Raw genomic sequence first — 13,079 nt, forward strand, 5'->3', positions numbered from 1 at the left:
CTGCCAGAGGGACCCCAGCCCAGAGGTGACCCTGCACCCTGTGGCTCTGGATGGTGAGGCCGGCTCTCTGACCCTCAGAGAGTCCCATGCGTCAGCCCCTCCTGCCTCGGGTCCTTGCCGCCCCTTCCCTGTAGGCCTGCCCTCCACCCGCTCCCCTGGCCCCTCCAGGTCGGGCCCTCCTCCCTCACGGCTGCGTTGCAGAAAGAAATCGACCTCAGTGGTCTTTCAGGGGAGGGTGGTCTATCTGCTTGACTGTTTTGCCCCTGTCCTTGACCCCCGGCTCCGCGCATCAGCTGATCACCTCCCTTTGATTCCCGCCAACACCCAAGTCTCAGCAGCCTCTGGCCCAGCCCAGGGGCCACCCTGAGACCCGCCGTCCCCTCCCTGCCCACCGTGAACACTGGCCACCTGTGCCTCGGCTTCCCCACGCACACCATGGATTCTGAACTCCAGCGCCCAAAGGAGACGGTGCCCGGCAGTGGGGTGCCCCGCGGGTGACACTTACTGGGGCATCTTTAGCTTGTCTCCGAGGAAGGGTGTGTCCCCAGCAGCTCCCACCACAGCTCAACCATCCGCTCTGGTTTTCTCAGTCTCTCCCTTCTAACCACCACACCGGGGGCCTGTCACACCCGAGGCTACGGAAGGAAATGACGAGGGTCTGGGGAGCCAAGAACTGCCCAGCGTCCCAAGAGCACGACACCTGGCAGAGCCCGCGAACCTGGCCCGTGGGCCTCCGACCCCGGTCGCTGGCTCGGAAACGGCCTCCCTCGCTGCCCGAGCTGGACGGGCCCTGCTCCCTCTGTTCCTCCCCGGCCGGGGGCCGAGGTTCCCCTTCTGTCCCAAGTTGGGCCACGAAAAAAAACAAAAAACAAAAAAACTTGCTGTAAGCCACTCAGGGAGAGGAAGGGCGGGGAGCAAGAGGCCCGCATGTGACTTCTCTTTCTCCCCAGCCACCCCGGTCTGTGGCCTCCCGACCAGAGGTGGGCAGGCCCGGAGTGGGCACTGGCAGATGGTCCCGAGGAAACCACAGGCGGCCTCCAAGGGCACTTCCGGGTGAGACCCGTGGCCTCTCCCCGCTGGGCTGTCCTTCGCAGAGCCGGTCCCCCTCCCCTGTGCGGGAGGACAGTAGGGCAGGGCCGAGTCCCAGAGTCTCTTCACTGGGCCCGAGGTGGGTCTGGAGCAAAGAGAAGGTGCCAGAGCCCTGGTGAGGCTCCAGAGCGTCCCTGGAGTCTGTGGCCCAGGAGGGGGGTGGGGCATAGCCAAACTGGGAGAGGGAGGGCTCACCGTAGGGCTCCTGGGGGTGCCTGCCTGTGGTCACCCTGGTTTGGGCCAGAGCCCATGTGGGGTGGTGGGCTGAAGGAGACACCGCGTGTGGGCCTCTGGCCCAGCATCACTTTTCTCAGGGTTGCCCACCCACCCTTACAGAAAGCCCCAGCAGAGGCTGAAGGGGTCAGGCCCACCACACGCCCGGCCTCTGGTCAGGTCGGCTGATATACCTCTGGGGACCCTGGAGAGGGTAAGGCCCCTGGGAGGACCTGGAAGCAGAGTCCTGCCTTTTCTGGTGCCTTCCTCAATGTGGACACGGCCTGAGGACACACAGAGGGGGACAGGCCTCTGCCAGGTGACGCCAGAAGGCCGACCTGGACCCTGAGCAGGGCGGCCACCTCCTCGGGCCCCTCCCCCTGGTGTCCAGGCCTGGTGTGTCCCACTGGCTTCCCAGCCAGCAGTCCCTGCGAAGGGACAGCCATGTGAATGAGGAAGGGCAGGGGAGCTGGGCGCCACCAGGTTCCCGGGGCCACCCAGGCTCCTTCCTCCACCCTACCTGACTGCTGAGGCTCTAGTCCCCTGTCCTGTCTATCTGAGGGTGACCAGATGGAGCCCCAGTGTCCTTGCCAAGAGATGAAGGGGGGCCCACCTGGCTTTGTTGTAGCCGCCTCCGGAGCAGGGCCCATGGCTTCCTCTCTACGTCCAAGTGAAAGGCACAGGAGGTAGGCAACTTGGAAGCCGACTGTGCCCCCTGGCCAAGCCCCGAGGGGACCCGCTAGTGAACGGGTGATGACGCCATTTCCAGTCCCGTGTCCGCTGCATCGGCTCCTCGGCAAACGTGTCCCACTCACACCCGGGTTTCAGTCCGCCTAGCTTCAGATGCTCGTTCCCAGCGCTAACAGGGTTCCTGGCTGAGCAGGAGGGGTCCGTGCCCGTGCCCACCCCCACCCCTCCCTGGGCACCCAGCAAGGGCTCTGACCTGTGCCAGTCCTGACTGTGGAGGGGACAGCACAGTGCCCCCTTCCCAGCTGTGAGGTCGGGCCGGGGTGTGGGAGGTGGTGGCCCAGGGCGCTCAGTGGTGCAGGGGGAGGGGGAAAGCAGGGGGGAGGGGGGAACGGGTGTCAGCATCACAAATTCTACCAACCTAGTGGCTTCAAACAACCCAGATGTGTTTGCTTTCCTTTCTGAAGGCCAGAAGTTCCAAACCAGTTTCACAAGGCTAATCTGTGACTCGCTCCTCTTGGAGGCTCTAGGGGAGAATCTGCTGCCTGGCCTTTTCCAGCTTCTGGAAGCACCCACATGCTTGGCTCAGGCCCTTTCTTCTACGCTCACAGGAAGCACCGTGGCACCCTGGCTCTCCACTCCCATCCTGACACCTCCTCCCCGACTCTGAGCCCCAGGCCTCACTCTCGGGAAGACCCTTGTGACCACACTGGGCCCCCACCGCGAGACCCTCCACATCATCATGCCTGCCAAGTCCTTTTTTTGCCTTTAACATAGTCGCAGGTTCCGGGGGCCGGGTGTGGACATCTTCGGGGCCATTCCTCCGCGGACTCCACCCTGATGGCCCCGGCGGGGCCGAAGGTTCAGGGCCCAGAGCAGCCACTAGGCAGGGGTGGGGTATGGGGAGCCAAACCCAGGCCCCCGGCAGCCTCCAACCCCGACCCCCAACCAAGGGATCACCCGGGAGCCTCCACCGGCTCCTCAGAGACCCTCCCCTGAGGTGGTGGCAGACATGCAGGCTTTGGAGCTGGACCTGGGTTAGATCCCAGCTTCTGCCCAGACTCCCTGTAGAGACCTGGGCCGGTTCCCAAACTTCTCTGAGCCTCAGTGTCCTCGCCTGCAAAATGGGGCTGCTGAGTCCCACCTTGAGGGCCGCTGGGGAATGACAGGAGCGCCTTCAGGTCTGGCATTTGGTCAGGACCCCTCACTAAGTGAGTGCAGAGCTGGGGGTGGGGGCTAGCATTGATGGAATCAGGCAGAACATTCTCACTCTGCAGGGGTTCGGTAGGCGGCCCCTGCCCATGGCAGGGGAGTGCCCACAAGGCGTCTGCCGCCAGCCTCCAGGTTCTTACCACCAATACCCACCTCTCTTGGTCCCTGAGCCCTGACCTCAAGTCAGACCCCGACATTAGTATAGGGTCTTTATTTTTTTGATGATAATTCTTTTATGTATTTATCTATTTATTTATTTACTTTTAGCGTGCGGTCTTGATCAAGTCCATTCCCCCCACCTGCTTCCCTCTCTGCAAGCTGAAGACAATCACCCCTGCCCTGGAGGGAGACGATGGGGACAGAGGGAGTGTCCGACGCTGGGCAGTGTGCATGGCACAGCACCGGCCCACACCCCACACTCCCCCGGCCTGGGGCCTCCCCTCCCACAGCTAGAAGCTGGGACAGATGCTGGGCTCTCCAGACCCGGAGCATTCAGGCCCGGCAGGGAATGAGAATTAACACGAACTCCATTAACGGTTAACACCTCTGGCCCAAACACGTGCCCAGGGGACCTGCGCTGGGCAGGCCTTTCGGGCTGAGGTTTGGGGAGCTCCCTCTTGCCCCTCAGCTCAAGAGCATAACCTCCACAGAACTAGTCGCCCCACCCCTGCACGGGGTCCAAACCCTGTCAGGAGCTAACTGGGGAGGCCCAGGAGGAAGGCATTCACAGAGCGTTCTGTCCCGGCCCTTGACGGAGGTGGGGGGGGTGGTGCAGCTGCAGGTTGGAACAGCCTGTCTGGGGCCCTGTGCTTGACTTGGCTCAGGGGACAAACCCGCCCAGCAGAGAAGGGCCGAGGACACAACTGTGCCTGGCAGCCAGCACTCACTCGAACACTTCCGCACCCCCGGAGCCGAGATCCTGGAGGAAAGAATGACAGCCCTCACCTGTCTCCCAGTTGATCTTCTCCCGGGCACTAAACACAACCTGCGGTGACCTCATCCCTTTACCTGTGTCCCTGTTTATCTCCTGACTCCCTCCCCCAACTCAGGAAGCTGTTCTTTCTCTGCTGACTCGTGGCCCCAGAAGCCACCCAGTGCCAGGGAGCACAGGAAGGAATGAGAGAACAAGTCACAGGGATGAATGTCTCAGTGAGCGCACGGATCCCGTTCTCACGAGAGCAAGCCTTGTATGTTGGCCCCATGTCCAGATGAGGAAACATGCACAGGAAATTGGTGGATGCGCCCAGGGTCACTGTGGTGGGCTGAATGGGGTCCCCAAGAAATTCTTGTCTACTCTGGAAACAGGGTCTCACAGACGTAGTTAGGTAAGGATCCTGAGACAGAATCATTCGGGATGAGGGTGACCCCAGAGTGAATGATTGGTGTCCTTCCAAGAGAAAGGAGAGGGAGTTTCGATCACAGACCCAGGAGAGGCCACGTGAAGACAAGCAGCCTGCCACAAGCCAAGAAACCACCAGAAGCTGGAGGAGGCAGAAGGCTACGGAGGGAGCACTGTCCCCCCGACGCCTTGGACTCCGAATGAGGAGTGCCCAGCTCAGCCAGGCGGGCCCTGAAGACAGACACGGCTGTCCTGTATGAGGGCTGTTGTCCTGCCCCGCCTCACAGGGGGCACTGCAAGGAAGGGTGGGCAGGCAGAAACCAGAGTGGACCCCCAGCCCGACACAGCTCCCACTCAGGGAAGGGCAGATGAAGGCGCCCCGCCTCTCCTTGGCTCGGCACCCTCTGTCTGGAGAGGAGAGAGCAGCGGCTCACGCCCTACAGTGTTCTATGTGGGTGACACTGACATGGGCAGGTCTGCTGGGCGCTGTGTCCCCCTCTGCACCTTCAAAGGGGAGATGAGAGAAGTAACTCCCTCTCTGGGCTAAGTGAACCGAGGGACCTGAAGGCGTCGGGTGCATAGGAGAAGTACAAGACGTCAGATGGGAGCGGTCAGGTGCCCAAGGGATGGAAGACTCAAGCAGGGGGAGAGGAAACGTGTTCTTCTGAAGTCTGGCAGGTGCTGGTTCTAAATGCCATTAAGTGTAAAGCAGTGGAGGGACTCAGGTGGCCTTTCTCTGCAGTCCCCTCCCGGAGCTCCCCAAGACTTTGAGCTGGCCCCAGGGTCACAAGGGCAGGGGGCTAAGCCCTTGAGCCGATGCCCTTCCCCTGTCTGGACACCCGTGAGTCCCTACCATGTGCTGGGCACTGCGCAGAGGGCTTGAATATGTATGTTTGCATTTAATCCCTAAATGCAACAGCCCCTGAGGCAGACACCCTTATGAGCCCATTTTATGGTTATGGAAATTAAGGCCCAGAGAGGTTGATTGACTTGCTCAAGGCCACACAGTGAGGTAGAGGCGGAGCTGGAAACTGAACTAAGTCTGTTTGGCTACCACTAAGCAAAAGCAGAGAAGTAAGAGTGTGTGTGTGTGTGTGTGTGTGTGTGTGTGTGTGTTGGTGTGTGTGTTGGTGTGGGCAGGGGATCAGCTTCTCTCTCCTGAATTCTGAGACAGGAGAAATCAACTCTTGGGACATTGTGCAGTCAGTGCGTCACTGACATTCTCCCGTGACAGACCTTCCTTCACTGTCTCCACATCGGCCCTGTAAGGAGGAATGCACACACCCGCTGACAAATAGGGAAACTGAGGCAAACCCAGCCACAAGCAGTCTGCAACCTGGTAGGGGACAGAAGCCAAGCACATGGATGATGGGGTCCTGCCTAGTGCCCAGACAAGGGTCTCAGGCTGGTGGCCCTGTGCCCACTGGGATGCTCAAGAAACTCTCCTTGGGTGGCCACATGGACAGCCGGGTTCCTGGGGGCCAGGACCACAGCCAGCAGAGCATCTGGCAACAATTCCCTGCCAGGTGTGTGTGTGTGTGGGGGGCGGCATTCACAGCCCCCCCTGAACAGCCTTTCAGTCCGTGCCCCACCCCTCCCTTTTCCTTTTGGTGGAAATGTCTACTTTGAAAAGGGATCAGGAACAGACACGCTGGGGAATCCCACTACATAAACCATCTCTTTTCCGGATCCCAGCCTTGCTCTTCAAACAAAGCTTGGGGGTGGGGGGACTTCCCACGCCCCTGCTAGTCTGGGAAAGGCCCCCAGGGGGGAGGGTCGTCTCAGGAATGCCAGGCAGCTGCTGCACCCCTGCTGACAGCTGGGAGGACAAGGGGCCGCTCAGGGGAAGCTACCCGCCCACCTCCCTCCGACCAAAGGGACCTTTACTCGGAGACAGGAAGCGCAGCGGCCACCCACCGACGGCGCCCTTGAGGCTCATCTGCTCATCTGAGAAATGGGAAAAACACTTCCTGCTCGATTTACCTCCCAGATGGCCACGAGCACCGGGGCGCAGACGTGGGAAGACCCCCGGGTGCGAGGCAAGCACGCGGGCTCCAGGCCCACCCCGTCGCCCACCAGCTGGGCGCTGCAGGACGAGTCCCGAGTCGGCGGTCTCGTCCCTCCCTTCCAGAAACACGTTGCATTAAACTTCCCTGTCCGCCCGCACAACTCCGGCGGAGCAAGTTCTTTGCTCACTGCGAGGTAGCGCGGCGCTCAGGGCTCCATTCCTCGCGCGCGGGCCCGACAGAAGGCTCCCTCTCCCCGGGCTCTGGGGCCCCGGGCCCGGCGGGCGGGCCCGGAGGGCGCGGCCTTACCTGTTCCAGGTGGCGTTGGCGCAGGCCCGGCGCTGCTGCGTGCCCCGCTCGTCCGCGCCGGCGGTAGCCGGCTCTCTCTTGCCCAGGTCACTGAGGCTGGGCGAACTCATGAACTTCAACCTGCGGAGAGTCCTCATGGTGACCCGGGCGGCCCGCTCCGCGCCCACGCGCGCCCGCCGCCGCGCCCTGCGCCACGCCGCGCCGCGGGCCCTGGCCGGCACTGCGCCCTCTACGAGGAAACTTGGGCGAGGGCAGGAAGCCGAGCTGCCCTCCGGGGTCCCGCTGCGGCCCCGCGCCTCCGCCCCGGGCCCCGCGCCGGCTGGCCCGCCGGGTTAATCATTGCTCCGAGCGGCCGCAGCTTGGAGCGCCAGAAGCGCGGCCGGCAGCGCGGACCCGGCGCAAACGGAGGCGGGGGCGGGGCCGGGGGCGGGGCCCGGTCCGGGGGCGGAACAGGGGCGGTCCTGGGGGGCGGGGCGGGAGAGGAGGCGTGGCTATGTCGGGCCGAGGCGGGGCCTCAAGCAAAGGGGTGTGATCGGGGGGGGCGGGGCATGGAGGGCGGGGCCCCTAGCGGGGGCGGGGTCTGCGCCTCTTCGGCCAAGGCCGCCCCAAAGCCCCCTAGGTGTCCACTTCCGGGTCAGGCTTGGACCCCCTCAGGTCTTCCGAGGGCCACCTATGCCCCCAGGAAACCAACACGCATGGGACGCACAACCCAACCCCAAGCGTCCTCTCCGAGCCGGCCACCGCAGCCACAAGCACGATGCTCAGGGACTCCTTACCCCCTCCCATGCCAGAACCCCTTTGCCAATGCTTCACCCATAGTCACCCCCTCCTGGCCATCCCCACAAAGGCTGTGCCCACGCGGAGCCCTCCAGACCCTGTCACGTGAACGCAAACTCCTCCCAGTTTCCGTCAGGAGGTGCAGACCTCCTGACCCCTTTGGGCACCGGGCCAGGACCCCACCCCACCGAGGCCCAGCCTGGGCATGACAAGTCACCCTCCCCTGGTGTGGAGGGGCTGCCAGACTGGGGCCTGGGGGGATCACCAGTGGCCTCTGCACCGCAGAAACCAGCAGAGCTGGCGCTCCACCCACCCCTCCAGGTATCAGGGATGGCAGAAACAAGTGGGTACCCTAAGACTTGGTGGCCGGGGACAGTGACCCCAGTGAAGGGCGGGCACAGCCTTGGCGCTCTCCACGCTTTACACAGCACTTTAGATGTTTGGCCTCAGGCCGATCTCCCTCTACCAGGTAGGAATTCTTCTATTTATTCATTTATTTATTTAGAGTATCGATACAGAGGTGGGAAAGCTTCTTCCCATTCCCCAATAGAGGAGATGAGGTCTAGAAAGTGAAAAAAACCCGCCCAGCACCTACAATCGGCAAATGGCAAAGTTGGGCCAACGCAGGCCTTCTAAGCACAGGGCACGGGCACGCGAACAGCCCCCACCCCAATCAGACAGGGCCCCACAGCATCGCTGCCCTCATCCTACCTCCTGGACAGTCCCTGGGGCCGTTCCTGTGCTGATCACGGTCTGCTGGCACCACAACCCCTGCTCCCTTGTCTTCCCATAGACACTTCCCCCGTAAATCAGTGGGGAGAAAGGAGCTGCGGATCCTCGAATCTCAGCAGGCAGCAGAGGCTCAGAGGCCACCCCCCACCCCTGTGTCACACGGAACAGGGAACTGAGGCCTAGAGGCCCCTGGTTCCTTTATGCCAGAGTATGTGTTTCTCCTGCTGCCTCTTCATGGCAGAGCCAAAGTGCCCGCCCCCTGAGAAAGGGGCTCCTTCCCTTCCCTGGGTGGGGGCTAGCTCATGCAGTCTGATGCGGTGTAGACAGGAGTCAGCCAGTGGCTAGGCCTGGCTCAGCCCCCAAACGGAAGCTCTTTTCAGCCGAATGTTCCAGGAGGGGTGGTTTGCCAGGGTCAGGCCAAGCAGCAGATGGGCTGCTTTTGTGGCTTCGAGGGCCAAGAAAGCCCCATACGAAGTGTACAAGAACCTTGCAGGGACACATGGCCCGGTTAAAGTCAATCGGCATTTCCCAAGCCCCTGCTGTGGGTCAGACATGACCCTCACCCTAGGGAGGCAGGGTCATGACCATCAGACTCCCCGCCCTGAGCTCAAAATTCTATGGAGTGGAGACCAGAGGCTGTGGACTCCCGCAAAGCCCGTCATCCCCAAGGCAGAGACTTGCACGGCCTGGTGTGAGCAGACAGGCCAGGAAGGACTGAGCTGGCCCCTTCCTACCCTTGGGGGTTTCTCACCTCTTTAGAAACACCCCTGGAGCCTGTATGCTCCCTCCACGCCCATCCACCTGCTGGGCCGGGAACCACACACGCCTCCCTCGGCACCGGCCATCTCCTTCTCCGGCTGCCTCCACCCTGGGTTGGGCTCCGGGGTTGCCCTCTGGTCATTTGGGGAATTTGCTGCCCTAGTGCCAGGAGCCAGGAGGGCAGGGACTACTAAACTGGGTCGGCACTACATTCCCAAACCCGGCGTGCAGTAGAAATGCGGCGCTCACTGAGAAGGGACAGTTAAACATCCGGGCACAGGAGCGGAGGGACGACATTCGACCATAGGAAGGCCAATGCTCTGTTGAACGTGCCCTGCCGGGCGCACGGAGGCAGAGCCACGGTAGCCACCAGCGGGGCAAGTGGGGCGGAGCAGGGCTGTGGGGTTGGACTCTGGGTGGGACGTGATGTATGGTGGTTTCCCAAGCCGGGGGAGAGGGCTGGCGTTGTTTGCTGGGCACGCTCAGGTGGGTGGGCTGACGGGCAGTCTGGCAGCAGGGGCCGGCTCCATGTGGGAGGGAGGCGGACCCCTCTGGATGAGAAATTAAAGGGAAAATGGGTGGCATGTGGGTAAGGGCAGCCCACGGGGGAGGTGGGAGGAAGGGCTGAGGGGGGTCTTGGTGGGAAGGGGGCTCTGGGAGCCGTGTGGAGAGCAGCGTTCTGGAACAAGGGGCCAGCAAGAAATTCAGGAGGTAGGGATGGCTGAGGGCCTTCAACCCTGTCTGCGGGTCTGTGTTAAGGACATTTGCTGTCACCGTGCCCTAGCCCCAGCTGAGGACCTCCATGAAAGAGCCCAGGGCCAGTGTGTATAGGACACTCAGGTGAAGGTGACGCTGCCCTGGGTTTGGGCAGGTGCAAGGCGGCGAGGGGTACAGGGATATGGGGGTGGGGCTCGACAGCCCAGGGGAGCAGCCAAACCCCCCCCCCCCGGGCTGGAATCTGAGGCTGAGGCCAGGAAGAGACAAGACCGTTCCGATCCCCCAGAACAGGGGACAATGGGGTGGCCACAAACCGAGCCAAGCCCCTAAATGGATTCTGCACAGCCTGCAGTGCGGGGGAAAAACAAAAACCAAAAACTGTGCGCAGCCAAGGTTTTACAATGGAGAGATTGACATAGAAACCCTGATTTCTGGCTTCCTGGGAAGCATCAGATGACCGGGCCTCCTGGGCCCGAGGCCCCACGTGACAGCCCTCGCTGAGCTGCCGCCCCCGCAGGCAGGCAGAGGGGCTCTGGGCGCCCACCAGGCCCTCCACTCGCTTATGGGGCCTTCCGGGCCTGATGAGCGGGTGGGGACTGAGTGACTATATGGCAAGGGTGGCCCTGGGCAGGGTCCATCTGCGCCGAGACTCCTGGGAGGGAAATGCCCTCTGTGACAGGGACTGGGAGACTGGGGTCCCAGTCCCCCACACTGTCAGAGCGCCCTTGCTCTGGACCCATGCCAGGCCAGATAGCTCCAACCGTGCCCTTTCTTCCCCCAGACCGGAGATTTAGTCATCCCTGCCACCCACCAGTGGGGGGTCAGGAGTTGGTACAGGGCCCTGGTCACCAAGAGGGACCCCAGGACTTGTCCTTCTGATGGGACAGAGAGCCCTCGACGGAGCAGCCGGACCTGGGGTCCGCCAGCCCTGCCACCAAGTCAGGTGATTCTAGGCCTCAGTTTGCCCATCTGTAAGATGGGTGGGCTTGGGGGTGAGGGGCCTCGCTGCACCAAGCCCCCACCGGTGCGTGTGAAGGATGGGGACTGAGAACCCCAAAGCTCTGTGGGGGCCACACGCTCCCACAGACGTGGCCAGAGATGGGGATCCAGGTGTCTTTGAGGCGCACGGTAGGACTGTGCCGAGGGGCTGGCCCCGAGGTTTTGTCTTCACAGGAAAGGCACTGGGACCAGAGGGGACTTGTGGGACGGGCCTGGCCCGTGGCACCGAGACTTTGGATCAGAAAGAGCCGCGGGGTTTGTCCCGCTCCTGCTGGGAACCTCAGTCAGGACAATCGGGGGCAGGGCTGGGGATGACGAACGAGCATCTGAGGGGACTCTCATGGTCCCCTGGGCTCCGCGAACCCCTGGCTCAGCCCCTCACTTCCGGCACATGGCACGGACGGCAGGACGGGCTCGCAGGTCTGCTCCCCGGGCCTCCAGGCGTCCAGTCCACCGGGGCAAGCTCTGGAGCTCAGGGACGCCAGCCTGTGTCCTTGGGCCACCCGGAGTGGGGAGTCAGCCCAGCCCCACGCGGCCGGGTCCGAAGGGGGTCCAGGGCCTGGGGCAGCCACCGCAGCTGTACTGTGTCCTCCAGGGCCATCTAGGCTGGGGGGGAGGCACATGCCCGCAGCCCCAGTCAGCAAGTGGCAGAGCGGAAGCGGGAGCCAGGCCAGCCTGGGCGGTGGGGGTAAGGGGTGGACGGCTGCCAGCTCTGTCACTGTCACCAGCGCTGTCCTCAGCCGCTCGCGCCTTGCCTACTTCCAGGCACCGGCCGCTGCGGGGGCACCTCTGCCCCCTGGTGGCGAAGCCTGGTGCTTCCCGAAGCCGGCTGGGACCGTGCCTCCTGCCCCCTAGGGGTCTTGGACACAGGGAGCAGAGGCCATGGGAGGAGTGCCCGGCTCATTCCTGGCTTCTCTCTCCGGGGTGGACAGGGATGGCGACACGTCTGCCTCGTGACGGGGTGAGGTGGATGGGACAATGCATGTCACCATGAGGGGTTCTGTAACGGCTGCCGATTAGGGCCATGTGGCAGAATGAGATTCCCGTCAGAGCTGTGATGCCGGCTGCCTCCAGCATCGCCCATGGTTCTGCTGGTCATCCCTGAAGGCCTTGCAATGTGCTGTCCTCGGTGACTGTCCCGAGGCTGGACAGCTGCTCGTCATCCCGGGCTGGATGGGCAGCAGAAGTGACACCTGTCGTCTTCCATGAGTGGGGGAGACCTCACAGAGACTCCCACTTGCCATGCCTGGGGCCAGTGGGTTCTGTTCTTGTGCTGGTCCAGAGGAAATGTGCCTCTGGTGGCCTTACAGCCAGGCTCAACTCTTAATACTCCCACTTCACAGATGGGGAAACTGAGGCCGAGTGGGATTACGTTGCTTGTTCAAGTGGTCGACCATAAAGTTCCGGAGCTGGGACGGCGCTGCTGGTGAGGCAAAGCCTGCCTCCCTCGTGCTTTAGTAAACACTGCAGACAGACTTATGGAACACCTCCTACAGACATCCTAGGTGTTGGGGGTACAGCGGGGGACAAGAAAGACTGGGTCCCTGCCATCATGGGGTGAGCTCCTGTCCCGTCCAACACCTCCTCACATCTTCATGTGCCCCTCCAGTCTTCCCGGCCCCATCACACAGCCATTCTGAGCTCTTCCCCAAGCAGGCAGCCTCTGGCCTCTGTTCTCAGAACACTCCCCCTCCACTTGCTCTGGATCCAGTTCTAGGGGTGGGTGAGGAGGTTCCGATCAGCACAGGCCCCTTGTCTCCCCCGCGGGCACTCTATGACTGCATCCACACAGCTCTCCAAACCTGACCTGCCCCTCTGTAAGTGAGGTCTCGAACAAGCAGCGTCCTAGGTCCTTCCTGGCAGGTAGGACTGCAGGAGTTGGATAGCCCCGATTTGGGTCTGTAAATAAGGTGCCTGAGGCACAGTGAGGGTAAAGGCAGAGCAGGAGCAGGGCACAACAGAGGTCGCAGGCTTCACGGCCCCCCAACTGGGGCCGCTCTCTGCTCCCACCTCCCCTGCCGGCCTCTTCCCCTCCAGTGCCTTGTCCTCTCTGTTGAGTGAAACGGGCAGGCAGACCACGGACCCGGCAGCGCGAGCGCGAGGGTATGTGACAGCAGTGACCGCATGTTGTGCTCGGGGAGCACCTGCTGGGGCTGGTTCGTCACCGCGTGCACCCTGACTTCCCATAGCCATTCTGCACAGAGGCAGCTGCCCCTACCATCCCCATTTACAGGGAAGCC

At 62.6% G+C, this 13,079-nt stretch overlaps 1 protein-coding gene across 11 annotated transcripts in view; it reads right to left on the bottom strand.

Annotated features, from left to right (window-relative positions):
* The window catches only part of PRR5 (proline rich 5), a 48,533-nt gene that overhangs the window by 18,891 nt on the left and 16,563 nt on the right, over window positions 1-13,079 (bottom strand). For 4 of the 11 annotated variants that reach the window (XM_045083715.1, XM_045083718.1, XM_045083719.1 and 1 more), the window contains exon 1: window positions 506-812. In XM_045083715.1, coding sequence (XP_044939650.1) covers window positions 506-513 — 8 coding nt within the window. In that variant the 5' untranslated portion in view covers window positions 514-812. Of the gene's footprint in view, window positions 1-505; window positions 6,819-6,855; window positions 7,266-13,079 lie in introns of those variants that run through there. The other 7 variants (XM_045083714.1, XM_045083720.1, XM_045083716.1 and 4 more) reach the window with 6 other exon arrangements.

Source organism: Mustela putorius, unplaced genomic scaffold (assembly GCF_011764305.1).
Source record: "Mustela putorius furo isolate JIRA1106 unplaced genomic scaffold, ASM1176430v1.1 tig00000738_pilon_pilon_pilon, whole genome shotgun sequence".
NCBI classification, from domain to species: domain Eukaryota; kingdom Metazoa; phylum Chordata; class Mammalia; order Carnivora; family Mustelidae; genus Mustela; species Mustela putorius.